The sequence below is a fragment of the Schistocerca serialis genome, chromosome 1 (assembly GCF_023864345.2).
Source record: "Schistocerca serialis cubense isolate TAMUIC-IGC-003099 chromosome 1, iqSchSeri2.2, whole genome shotgun sequence".
NCBI lineage: Eukaryota > Metazoa > Arthropoda > Insecta > Orthoptera > Acrididae > Schistocerca > Schistocerca serialis.
In genome coordinates this window covers 887,182,251-887,196,857 of record NC_064638.1, presented here as the reverse complement: position 1 = coordinate 887,196,857, position 14,607 = coordinate 887,182,251, and the positions used below count along the sequence as shown (strand labels likewise).

Sequence of the window (14,607 nt, the reverse complement as noted above, 5' to 3'; positions counted from 1 at the left end):
GACACGCGCTCAGCCGATCGCGTTCTCGAGTTTATTAGTGCCAGTGAAATGACGTCCGTAATTTGAAGCTTTTTTTGGGGACAGCCAACCCCTTTCTGTAGTGGATTTTTAAGCCTTCCTTCTGCTTTTAGTTTCTCCAATTTTATGACTTTCGTTCCCATTGCTGCTGGTTTCCATTTTCGGATTTTTACTGTTTCCTAAGTCACGGACCGGGTGCTAATGACCATAGCAGTTTTGCGCCCTAAAACCAAAACAAAAACAAAAAATCACTCCCTTCCCAACCACTGCTTCCCTTTCATATCCCTCAACTCTTATAACTGCCAGTTATTATTATCAATGTACTCCCTGTATACACAGTAAAAATTGTGCCACAACTATCAGTCTAAATTGCTTCTTTAGTACTGCCCGTGTGACTCCCTCGACTCTTATAACTGCCAATTACTATTATCAATGTACTCCCTGTATACACAATAAAAACTGTGCCACAACTATCAGTCTAAATTGCTTCTTTAGTACTGCCCGTATGACTGCCATGTGTGCAGTGCAAGTCATTGCTCTGCTTTTCAGACAGGAGATGTGCTAACGATGCCGGTGCCGGCCAGCTACAACGACGTGACCACAATGAAGGAGGTGCGCGACCACGTGGGGCTGGTCTGGTACGACAGGAACTTCTTCGTACCACGCTCATGGGATGGCGCAGACACACGCATATGGCTGCGCTTTGGTAGCGTCTGCTACTCTGCTGAAGTGGTACGTAACCTGATTTGTACATTTGTTTACTGTACGTGCTTACTGTGCTAGTGTTGTAGCGATAAATTTAGCCGACATACTAATGATTGCAGGTTGCCTATCTAACGGCTTCCAGAGGCAACAAAATTATGATTATTGACAGAACTTAAAAATTTAAAATGCTATCTTAATCTTACGTTAAAATTTTAACATACCAAGACACCTCTAACAGTTACACTACTGGCCATTAAAATTACTACACCACGAAGATGACAGGAAGAAGATGCTGTGATTCGCAAATGATTAGCTTTTCAGAGCATTCACACATGGTTGGAGCCGGTGGCAACACCTATAACGTGCTGACATGAGGAAAGTTTCCTACCACGTACCATCACTTTCTGACTTTGATAAAGGTAGGATTGTAGCCTATCGCGATTGCGGTTTATCGTATTGCGACCTTGCTGCTTGCGTTAGTCGAGATCCAATGACTGTTAGCAGAATATGGAATCGGTGGTTTCAGGAGGGTAATACGGAACGCCGTGCTGGATCCCAACGGCCTTGTATCACTAGCAGTCGAGATGACAGGCATCTTATCCGAATGGCTGTAACGGATCGTGCAGCCACGTCTCGATACCTGAGTCAACAGATGGGGACGTTTGCAAGACAACAACCACCTGCATGAACAGTTCGACGACGTTTGCAGCAGCATGGACTATCAGCTCGGAGACCATGTCTGCGGTTACCCTTGACGCTGCATCACAGCCAGGAGCGCCTGCGATGGCGTACTCAACGATGAACCTGGGTGCACGAATGGCAAAACGTCATTTTTCAGATGAATCCAGGTTTTGTTCAAGGCATCATGATGGTCACATCTGTGATTGGCGACATCGCGGTGAACACACATTCGAAACGTGTATTCGTCATCACCATACTGGCGTATCACGCGGCGTGATGGCATGGCGTGCCATTGGTTACATGTCTCGGTCACCTCTTGTTCGCATTGACATTTCAGATGTGTTACGACCCGTGGCTCTACCCTTCATTCGATCCCTGCGAAACCCTACATTTCAGCAGGATAATGCACGACCGCATGTTGCAGGTCCTGTACGGGCCTTTTAGGATATAGAAAATGTTCGACTGCTGCCCTGGCCAGCACATTCTCCAGATCTCTCACCAATTGGAAACGTCTGATCAATGGTGGCCGAGCAGCTGGCCCGTCACAATACGCCAGTCACTACTCTTGATGAACTGTGGTATCGTGTTGAAGCTGCATGGGCAGGTGTGCCTGTACACGCCATCCAAGCTCTGTTTGACTCAATGCCCAGGTGTATCAAGGCCGTTATTACGGCCAGAGGTGGTTGTTCTGGGTACTGATTTCTCAGGATCTATGCACCCAAATTGCGTGAAAATGTAATCACATGTCAGTTCTAGTATAATATATTTGTCCAATGAATACCCATTTATCATCTGCATTTCTTGCTGGTGGAGCAATTGTAATGGCCAGTAGTGTAGAAACTCTTTGTTTGTCTTTCAACCGCGTAACTGACGGCGCACAAACACTCATACTTCATTGCAGCCAGTATTTGCGAATGAGAGCAGTTAGCAACTTCCTACAAACTTTACACATAATTTCAAACATTTACGAATCTTTTACTCGCTGATATCCCGAACAAAATGATGAAAGGAAACAAATTTATCGCATACTACGTTTTCGCTGTTCACGCTCTCAAACTTCAGCATCAGGCATAACGTTTTAATTTTTGACTTCTTTACTACGAACTCCATTTGTAACACGCTTTACAAACAGCACACACACATATCAGTAAATGCACCACCAAACTTATATCATTGTGCAACGCATATTTCAGGAGATGTGGCTTCATAAACATCAAGATAAGTGAAAAACTAGATTTTGTCTAAAATGGAGCGCCGATTACCCGAGCTAAATTCATCTAGCGTTTCATTATGAGAGCACTTTGCGAAGCACTTCGCGACTTCCAACAAACCTTAAGCGCAATTTCAATCCTTTCCTAAACTTTTTCTCGCTTATGTGTTTAACGTCAAATATTTAAAGCATTAATGGATTAGCAAAGTATGATATTTATAATGAGACGTTTGAAGCTGTTTTATACATAGGGGTTTACTAGGTCTTATTTGCTTCAAGACAGTCTGTGGTTCTGTGTTATGAGTATTATTATCCGTCCAGCTACGATTCAATCTGTGAACTGTAATGTCTAATAGTCTCTTTCACCTATGGCGAATTGTTGTCTGCGTGGTAAATACCAAGTTGTTGGTCTCACCAGCCCATTCAGTTCACTGGATGAAAGAAGGCAAGTGCTTATGACCACCATATGACTATGTCTTCTGAAACTATTTGAAGTTCAATACGGGCCATCATTTTACTGTTATCAATTGGTCTTGCAGAACATTCCCCAACCTGTAGCAGTACTGTAGCCAAACCCTTTGTCGTGACTACACGAATGATATACCATACTCAATACTATATGTCAGTTTAGTATCATTGTGGCCTTCAGTTTCTATACAGCAGAAAATTCTTTCTTAGCAAGAGCACTACAGTGCAAAACACCAAGACTACCCTTCTGTTATAGGAAAGAGCATGTCCAATAGCAGTATTTGGTATGATGCACAAGAAATATAATAGGGGCCAAAGATACAGATATATTATTTTGTGAACTCCTTTAAATTAGATTAGATTAGATTAATACTTGTTCCATAGATCATGAATACGACTCTTCGTAATGATGTGGAATGTGTCAGGATAATAAAAGATGTCTGTACAAGATATTACATTACACAAAATATTGCATGACACTAAGGTTTAAGTTGTTTTTTTTCCCTTAATTTATACCTAAAATTTCAGCCGATGAGTAGAGGAATTGTCATCTAGAAATTCTTTTAATTTATTTTTAAATGTTAGTTGGCTATCTGTCAGGCTTTTGATGCTGTTTGGTAGGTGACCAAAGACTTTTGTGGCAGCATAATTTACCCCTTTCTGTGCCAAAGTCAGATTTAACCCTGCATAGTGAAGATCATCCTTTCTCCTGGTGTTATAGCTATGCACACTGCTATTACTTTTGAACTGGGTTGGATTATTAACAACAAATTTCATAAGTGAATATATGTACTGTGAGGTTACGCTGAGGATCCCTAGATCCTTAAATAGATGTCTGCAGGATGACCGTGGGTGGGCTCCAGCAATTATTCTGAGCAATGAATACTTTTCTACTCAATGATGACCCCAGAATATGATGCCATACGAAAGCAGTGAATGAAAGTAGGCATAGTAAGCTAATTTACTGAGATTCTTATCACCAAAATTTGCAATAACCCTAATAGCATACGTAGCTGAACTCAGACGTTTCAGCAGACCATCAATGTGTTGCTTCCACTTTAACCTCTCATCAATGGACACACCTAAAAATTTTGAAAATTCTACCTTTACAATGGGATAAAACTGTACAACAAATTACCACAAGAAATTAAAGAAATAAATGAGCCCCTCACTTTCAGACAAAAGCTTAAAACCTTTTTAGTAAGTAAATGTTTTTATACTGTAAAAGAATATTCAACATAGATGTAGATTATTAGCAACATATGACATTATCACCAAAATATTATGTAGCCTAATTATAAATAGGTGTATGACTAGTTATAAAAACTGCACAAAATATGAGAAACCTGTTTAATTGTAAATGTAAATGTGTGCTCATGTGTTGTAATCTGACGACATCCATACAATATTTATTGTTCCACAGATGAATAAATAAATAAATAAATAAATAAAGCTACAGACTTCTGTTCAAAGTCTATATTTATTACTGGAGTTGTGCCATTTACTGTACGGAACTGTACCTTATGTGATTAAAGGGAAACGCAACTCATGTTAGTCACCTAAATTTGACAAAGAGCAAAGGCTGATTGCCTAATGACAAAGAAAGTATTAATAAATGCTGAAGCTCAATGTCTCATTTCCTCTATGCAACGGCTTTAAATATACAAACATGCAGACCCCCAACCAGACTGTCAGTAAGCAGATGTAATAATGCTTGGAGCTCCTGAAACAGATCACTGCATCAGTCATTGAGATCATCAACTGTGCTAGAAAACCAAACATACAGGTCTACTATGGGGTTCTATTTTGAATCCACTATTAATTTTACCAAACTACCTGAGATGCCATTATGTTCAGACTCAGAGCTCATAATGCATTTCTTCATATTCCACATAAATTCTCTGACATCATCATGGGCATGTAATTTAGACTACCTCCATTCAAATAACAGAGACACATTTATTCGTTGGAGTCAATTGCTTGCTACAAGATCTCCAAAACTAGGGTTCAATCGATATGGTCATGTTCCCAGGAGAGGCGCTGCGGGCAATGTTGTGCTGTTAGCAACGGCAGTGTCATCGGTCGTCTACTGCCATAGCCCTTTAACTCCAAATTTCGCCACACTACCCTAATGGATACATTAGTCGTACATCCCTCATTGATTTCAGCAGTTATTTCTCGCAGTGTTAGTTGACAACTCTACACAAACACCACTGCCCTCGATCTTTAACTGAAGGCCGTTGGCCACTACACTGTTCCGGGTGAAAGGTAATGCCTGAAATATGGTATTCTTGGCACGCTCTTGACACTGTGGATCATAGAATATTGAATTCCAAACTACCATTCAGCTCCAGATCTACAATATTTCAGAACCTGGGTAAAAACTTGATAGTGACGCCCCCTGACCCCCTCCCACTCGAGCGTTTGAGACAGGACATAAAAAATAAAAAGAATACAACAAAAAAAAGATTTTTCATATATATATATAAAAACAAAGATGATGTGACTTACCAAACAAAAGCACTGGCACGTTGTTAGACACACAAACAAACACAAACATACACACAAAATTCAAGCTTTCGCAACAAACTGTTGCCTCATCAGGAAAGAGGGAAGGAGAGGGAAAGACGAAAGGATGTGGGTTTTAAGGGAGAGGGTAAGGAGTCATTCCAATCCCAGGAGCGGAAAGACTTACCTTAGGGGGAAAAAGGACGGGTATACACTCACACACACACACATATCCATCCACACATATACAGACACTAGCAGACGGAATTGTACCTTATGTGATTAAGGGGAAATGCTTGTCTGCTTGTGTCTGTATATGTGTGGATGGATATGTGTGTGGGTGTGAGTGTATACCCGTCCTTTTTTCCCCCTAAGGTAAGTCTTTCCGCTCGCGGGATTGGAATGACTCCTTACCCTCTCCCTTAAAACCCACATCCTTTCGTCTTTCCCTCTCCTTCCCTCTTTCCTGATGAGGCAACAGTTTGTTGCGAAAGCTTGAATTTTGTGTGTATGTTAGTGTTTGTTTGTGTGTCTATCAACGTGCCAGCGCTTTCGTTTGGTAAGTCATATCATCTTTGTTTTTAGATATATTTTTCCCATGTGGAATGTTTCCCTCTATTAATATATATATATATATTTTGTAGCGCACATCTTTCTGAAGTGTTTCATGTATAAAACATATATGTTAGAGGATAAGTAAGGCATGTTCTTTGGTCTTAAATGTGACAAAGTGCAGTGCCACACCTCTTCACACAGCATTCTGCTATCGCACGTCACTGTATTTCAAATCAAATCAAAATGTCGTTCTCAAATATAGAAAAAAACTGTTAATATGAATAGTACCCAAGAGTGATGTGGTTTCTAGATCTTATTACGTATATTTTGTCACTGTCTGCTAGATAAAACGAAACTGGTATTTCTATTATTACAGCAGTTGTAATACACCCCAAGTAAGCTAGACCGTTTTGGCACAAATGGTAATTTTTATCTACCAAATTTACGTAAATAACACGATAGAATATAATTCATGAAGTACCAGTATCAAATGCCTAGTAGGGCTATTACAGGCAAAAAGTTTTATGCTAAGAAATAGTTTCACATTTCGTCCATATGCTCCAGTTTCTCAAATATGAGATCGAAAAGTAGTAGTATTACGAAATTTTTAAATAAATTTGGAATCGACGTATTCTTCCATATAATTTGTGTGTGTCTCCATTTCTTCTCCTCTCTCATTCTGAACAAACAATGTTGTCATCAGTAATTCTGTAACTATTCCTCCAATTGTCAAAACTTTTTCTCCGGTTAACTTCACTAACCTTGCCAGAATCACTGGTTTAGTTATCCCATGTTTATTCTCTGGTTAGGTGTTATTGTGTGTACAATGCATTTTCGGTCCTATTCTGAGAATAGAGCTTCAGCAGCTGCTAATCAGGTACTGTACAACTGGCCCTTAGTAGTGTAGTGATCTGGCTAAAATTTTCTGTCAAAATTTCATTTTCTTGGATATAGGCTACCGAGAAGATCATATGTAATCTTTCTTCTCCGTTATTCCTGTTTCCACTCTGGTAGCCTGAATCTATGGATTTCGCTAATAATTATGACAACATTTATCATTTGCACACACAATCAACCACACAAACAAGCAACGATTGGTATTCACCGGTTTGGGATTATTTGGCTCAGCTCGTATAGCCCCGTCTGTTTTTGTCTGTGGGAAAGTTTTCAATTTCTTGATGCGACGGGCATTCCCCTGGCAGAGACATCACATACACTACGCATGCATTCAAAAGTAAACTTGTGATTCGTTCAGAAATCAGCATATAATGTGTTCAAAAATGTTCAAAAACCATCAGGGATGTGTTTCAGAATCAGAATAATTAATAGAACAATTTGCACTGGATGCTAGGGGCTTTGTGAAAGGAGGTTTTTTTCTTCTATGATATGACTTTGGTGCCCCCTGAAATATCCTCCCGGGTTAGATACCCCAGTCCCCCCCCCCCCCCCCCCCCACACACACACACACATACACACACCAGATCTGGCCTGCTACCGTTTCATATTTAAAGTCTGTTAATCCCATCATGCACCCATAATCCCACTGGAAACCTTTTCACATGAATTATCTGAGTACAAATGATAGCTCCACAAATACAAAAACTTTTATGGCCTGTGTATGTGATACTATCACCATATCACTATTCCAACTATTCCATGACTTTGGTCACCTCAGTGTATATAAGTACAATTAAGGAAATGACAACCAATGACCTCTCCACTATGGATGCACACCAAGCTCGAACTCTTATGGGAATCAGCGAGAAGCTGCGAGTAATGAAGCTAATGAGCAAGGGCACTACATCAGTAATGTGTGATATAAGCAGAGAATTCTGGTCTGACAGGAGGCATGCTAGGGTACCTCATGCAGCTGTGGTGACCAAAGTGTCTGGATGTCGTAGTGGCCAGCACATATCTGCCTAGTAAGTAGGAGACCCGGATTTGAATCCCAGTCCAGCACAAACTGTCATCTTTCCCCATTGATATAATTCAGTGCCCACAAGCAGCAAATACTGTTAATTTCTTGTGTTTTGACTCACAGTGACTGCAGGATCATATCCACTTATAGTAATTAAGGTAATAACAGCCAACGATCCTTTCAGTGCAGATTCACACTAAGCTCGAACTCTTACAGAAATTAGCAAGATATTGCGAGTAATGAGGCAAATGAGAGCAGGGACACCACATCGGTCACATGTGGTATAAACTGGGAACATGGGTCTGACGGGAAGCGAGCTACTGTAGCCCATGTGATTTGGGTCACTAATATGTCCGGATGGTGTAGTGGTCAGTGCATCTGCCTAGTAATCAGGGGACTTGGGTTTGAATCCCCCTCCGGTACAAATTTTCAACTCAGCCCATTGATATATATCAGTGATCATTAGCAGCTAATGTCTTTAATTTCTTTGTGCCTTGACTTCTCATTTGGTGCCTCTGCACGCCTATCCCCCATCCTTCCACCCTCCCATGGCTCTCATATCCCTTGTACATTTTCATCTGTGTCAGTTTTCACTGCGATATGCACTGTGTCAAATCTTTGACGTGGAATTAGCCACTTCTAATTGAGATACATCCTGTCTAGAAATCATGCAACTGTTCGACTTCTGGTGCCCCTTTCAGTTTGGTGTTCCAAGTGGCAGCTTGTGTTGCACAAGCGTTAAACTACCATGTGTTTAAATGCAATGTCATTAAATTTATGTCAAAAGAGGCAAATAAGGAAGCAAAAATCTCAATAAAAACTGGGCCTGAGAGGGCTACAGGAACTGCTAGCATTACAGTTGTGTAATAAAGAGAGCAAAGAAGGAAGGGAACCATAGCTGCAAGTACTTTCCAAGGCTTCACTCTCCTGAAAGATGCAAAAGAAGAAGAAGAAATTTTATTTGTAGCTGATGTTGCAGAACAGGTCGTCAGATGACTGACACATAATTTCTGCATGAGCCCTGTTATTTATTTTATATTGTTAGTGTATTGCAGTTAGTGAGACTGTCTCTGATGGTTTATTTTTTACATCTCTTTTGTCCTTGAGATCTCTTTCTTGCAGTGCATGTATGGATTTGTTTTGCTTTGTTTGAATTTTTGTTTATCTGTTTATTTCTTTTTTCATAACATAACAAGAAACTGTTGAATTTGAATTTCTCCATTTGTGAAGTTGTTGGTTGTACGACAAAACCTGTCACTACGATCATTTCCAGACTTACTAGCTATAACTTGCAAATTACATGAGATAGGTGTTTGTGAGTAGACTTCAGCTGTTGAAATATACCTCCCCTACCACATGGTGTTCACTCTAGCCAGAGCCCCCATCACTACTGCTGCCCCTCTTCTAGTATGCCATTTGTGCAGATGTGGGCCAACTTTTTTTGTGCAATCTCTACTATGACTGATTAAATTTGGGCCCAGAAGACAACTCGATAGGTTCTAAGGACGTATGTAAATAAAATAAACATTAGTACAAAATCTCAGTAATTATGTTGGTGGATATAATTTTTGACCCTATTTATGTATTTGGGATTAGATACAGGAGGATGACAGTTCAAATCCACATCCAGCCATGCAGATTTAGGTTTCCTGTGATTTTTCTAGGTCCTGTGTTCACATGCATGAGTATAAATTAGTCCCAAAGTAAAGAAGTTCTCATTTCTCACAAGACACCCATAATTAAGACTGCATTGTGAACAACTAAAAAGATGATATCTTATGATGTCTGAAAACATAAAAGACAATATGCTCATATTAATCAGTGATGGTAGATGAAAGTTAAAAAAATATTTTTGTTGGCCATGACTTTCAATTAACTGCACTATTTTCAGATATTTCAGTGTGGTAAATTGGTATTTGGGCTGTAGCAGTGAAACAGTTTCATGTTTAATCAACTTGTTTTCATGTCTTTTTTTCAGTGGGTGAATGGTAACAGAGTGGTGGCACATGATTTTGGTCATCTTCCATTCCAATCTGAGGTCACAACTCTGCTGAATTATGGAGCAAGCAATCGAATAACAGTTGCAGTGAGCAATCTGCTTAACATCACAACTATTCCACAAGGCTATTTCCAAACATTGGCAACGTAAGTGTAGAGTTTTAGGGAAATAAACATAGTGTGATTTGCAATTTACAAACTAAGACTGCATTTGTGCTTAAGTCAACAATTTAGCACTGTCTCTATAATCAATAGTTTTATCAACTGTAAAACAATGTAAATATGGGACATTATCTGTGATGACACAACAGTTCTTGTGTGAAAGCTGTGGTACAGTTGGATATTGGCATGAGTAATAATAGTGCTAAAATATTATAAAGAACAGAGCTGAAATTTGTTATAGCAAACAGAAGAGATATCTACTTAGCAGAACAACTGATGATGGGAGATACCTTTCTGATGAATGACACAGCAACAGATTTTGAGAGTAGCAAAGCAAAAGCTAAAAAGTTGGTTTCGAATGCTTCTTCATGAAGAAGATTGCTGGAATACTGTCCGATTTTAATCACTACATATTTACTACAATGAGTGATTTATTTTTTTATTGATTTTATTTATTAGCCCATAGATGATTTTCAAACTGCATAGACATTAGTGTCAGTGTTGTAGGAAACTGGTGAAACTGCTAAAATTGAATGAGACCCCAAACCACGATGAAACTCTCTGTCTTATTTTATAGAGAATTTTTAACTGATTTGACACCTATTCTAACCATAATACATCACAGATACCCCAGACAAAATTATGCTTAATGACTGGAAGAAAGCACTGGTCACACTACAAGAGGGTGGCAGAAGTGATCCGCAATACTTGAGTATTGCTCATCAGTATGGGATCCGTACCAGGTCGGGTTGGCAGAGGAGATAGAGAAGATCCAAATAAGAGTGGTGTGTTTTGTCACAGGGTTATCTGGTAAGTGTGATAGCATTACAGAGATATTTAGCAAACTCAAGTGGCAGACTCTGCAAGAGAGGCGCTCTGAATCGTAGTGTAGCTGGCTGTCCAGGTTTCAAGAGGGTGTGTTTCTGGATAAAGTATAGAATATATTGCTTCCCCCTACTTATACCTCCTGAGGAGATCACGAATGTAAAATTAGAGAGATTCGAGTGTGCACGGAGGCTTTCTGGCAGTCGTTGTTCCCATGAACCATACATGACTGGAACAGGAAAGGGAGGTAATGACAGTGGCACATAAAGTGCCCTCTGCCACACACCGTTGGGTGGCTTGCAGAGTATAAATGTAATGTAGATGTAGATGTAGAAAACTACTATCCAATGTCATTGACATCAATGTGTTGTAAAATCTTAGAACACATTATAAGCTCTAACAGAATGATATCCACAACAATTAGTCATGTGAAACTCTGTTCATGCCTTCATTCACGACATCCTGAAACCCATGGCAATTATGAGGGAAAATCATAAAGCCTGCATTTTTTATCAGCCAAAATGAGATTCATGCAAGCAATTACAAATATATGTACTAAAGGGTTGCACAAAAAATTGGTCACAGGTACGAGACTGCTCATTGTCATCCACCAACTGCTATCTGTTGCTTTGAAGCTGTTGTAGCCATGTTTTGTATCGTCAGGATTCCTTCACTATCTAATTATTATATGTTTATCTACTTGTTGTTGTACATGCTCATGGTGGGTAACAATACATGAATAACTGGTGAGCAGTCCATTCTCTGTGTTGATTTTTCATGCACCACCCTGTATATAGAGATACTTTACACTATTTTTTCTCATAGTCCCCACAGTGGTTCATACATTTGTCCCATTGCAGCATTAAATCTAAGATGCCACCACTGTAGAATTTTATTGCTGATTGTGGAACTAATGTAAGACTACTGTCTTGACTTCATTGTTGCAAGTGCATCACTGTCCTGCCAGGAACTTCTTCAGCAAACAGAAAATGTGGAATTCACTAGGGCGTGAGGTCCAGGCTGTAAGGTGGGTTGTCCAGACTCTCCCAGTGAAATAACTGGAGCCTGTCAATGGTCCTGTTAGCCACAGGTTGCCTTGCATTGTCATGGAGGATAAATGTTGCCCATATCGAGATTGCCTTGGCACTTCTTCCTGATGGCAGCCCACAGTCATAACAGTGTGGAACAATAACAGTCACATTGGTAGGTCCATATTGTGGCTTGAAATCCAGCAGGAGCAGTCCATGGAGATCCCAGAATACCATTAACAAAACTTTCCCAACTGATGTCACTGAACAGAATTTTTTTGTTTCTGGTGAATCTGGATGTTTCCACTCCATGCTCTGATGCTTTGATCCTGGTGTGAAATTCACTATCCACATTTCATCACCAGCAACAAGAAACTGTCACCCTTCTTGGCATACCATTATAGATGATTCAGTGAAGCAGACATTTGCTCTCCATCTATCATGTCGTCCAACTGCTTAGGCACCTGCCGACATGAAATCTTCCAGTACTCTAAGGACCAGTGAATGATGTCATAAACACTGACAGAAATGCAGGAAATGCTACCATCAGGTAGCAATGAACACAGCTTCTATGAATACTCATTGTCAAACAATTCTTCATGGCCTATTGCAAACTCACAATGCCACCACCTCACACTTCTCAAAGTGAAACACTTATTTTGAGGCACACTCATCCCTTGCACCATAGAAAGTAAATCACACTTTGTTAATTGTATTGTCGTGTTCAGCTGCTTTATTTCTTTGTTGATAGTTCTTGGTGTCAATGTACTGCATTGTTATACTGTCTGAAAAATGGGACATAGAAGTTCAACATTGACTACTGTAAATGATGTAGCCAACAGCTGCACATTTGCGTTTCACAGTTCTTTACTTTCACTGTTCACAACCTCCCCAATATTACACAGTTATATGGCCAGTTCACTATTGGTAAATGTTAAGCTTCATTAATAGGTTGCAGGCAAACATCAGCATACTGCTACAATAGTTTGCTGTTGAATATCTATGAGCAGTAATTACCTAACCACACAGTTCACAGTTCTTGCAGAATAATAAGGCATGTGTGACACTATTTCTCAAATAAATTGAACAGACACTGCCATCGTTTTAATCCATGGCCTATTTGTATTACATTAATTCCACTGTGAAGTTGATGCATTGTTGTTACTTGAAACAGGTCATAATTTCCCTCTGAAAATCGGTCATGGACTGACTGTCTCGGGGCCAAAAATCAGGTCTTTATATATCCTCACCCTACTAGGCACTGAAACTATACATTGTTTGATGTTTAAGTTACAGAAATTACAGTTAAAACATAGCTCATTCAATTAACTGAATCCATCAAAAAATTCCTTCTTTTTAACCGTTTCTTCCACCACCAACATTATGCTGAATTATTTGTTTAAATAATGAAATTAACAGATACTCAAACAATACTTCTGACAGCCTGGTAATTAACATGTTTCTGAATGGAGCCAAATAAATACTTTGAGAATCCTAGTAGTTCTTCTTCCAAATGTTTATGATTAGTACAGAATTTATATTTGTTTATAAGTCAACAACAGAATCTAAGTCACGAAACAATTATTGATTTCACCCTATAACAAAAGATATTAACTAGGAATAGCCAAAATAAATTAGGAAATTAATTACATACACAAAACTAAGCACAAAATTGGATCTGGTGCTATATTCCTTAAGACTGAGGGCCAACCTTTCTCTTTTATAGAAATGCAGATTATTTTCATGTATGTTAATGGTAATTAGTCAAAACTGAAAATAAAATGAATTTAAGTAGAATTTAAGTAGTCAAATTGGATCTGGTGCTATATTCCTTAAGACTGAGGGCCAACCTTTCTCTTTTATAGAAATGCAGATTATTTTCATGTATGTTAATGGTAATTAGTCAAAACTGAAAATAAAATGAATTTAAGTAGTCAGATGGCAAAACAAGAGAGGAAGTAAAGAGATCCAAGCTTGCTTTGTCACATTACCCCCTCACTGAATTGACCAGACAGATATTGCAAATAACTGACTGGGCAATTCAGTGACCACAAGTGATTCCAGAAAGTGGGTTTAACATTCTACACACAAAATATTGCAAAAGGAATCTCCTTGTCAAAAATTACAGTACATATGTTTCTCAAACTTCTACTTATATGAGCTGGCCATACGAAAATCCCCATACGAGATATTTACATATAGTGTATTGTACAATGGCACAAAATAACAACAAGTTATATTTTTAATATAATTTAGGCATCTTCATCATAAGTGATGTCATTGCTTCAAAGAATAAATGATTGTAGGTTGCAAAAAGTTAAATTGCACTGCACATTCCAGTTCATTTTCAGACATAAAATTTCACTTTTTCAATGTTTATTATTTTGCACAAGCACTTTCACTCATTTAATGAGCTTTAACACATTTTCTCTCCAAGTCACCCATGTCTTTAACATGTCCAAGTGGCAGTACAAAAATGCACTGCTATCAGTTCCCTTGGAGGTGGTTCTCCTCTGCCACAGTACATGAAA

The 14,607-nt window shown here is 39.1% G+C and overlaps 1 protein-coding gene across 1 annotated transcript in view; it reads left to right on the top strand.

Annotated features, from left to right (window-relative positions):
* Positions 1-14,607, top strand: part of LOC126411226 (beta-glucuronidase-like) — a 136,423-nt gene that overhangs the window by 36,697 nt on the left and 85,119 nt on the right. The window contains exons 3-4 of the mRNA XM_050081349.1: positions 568-750; positions 10,042-10,208. Coding sequence (XP_049937306.1) covers positions 568-750; positions 10,042-10,208 — 350 coding nt within the window. The remainder of the gene's footprint in view (positions 1-567; positions 751-10,041; positions 10,209-14,607) is intronic.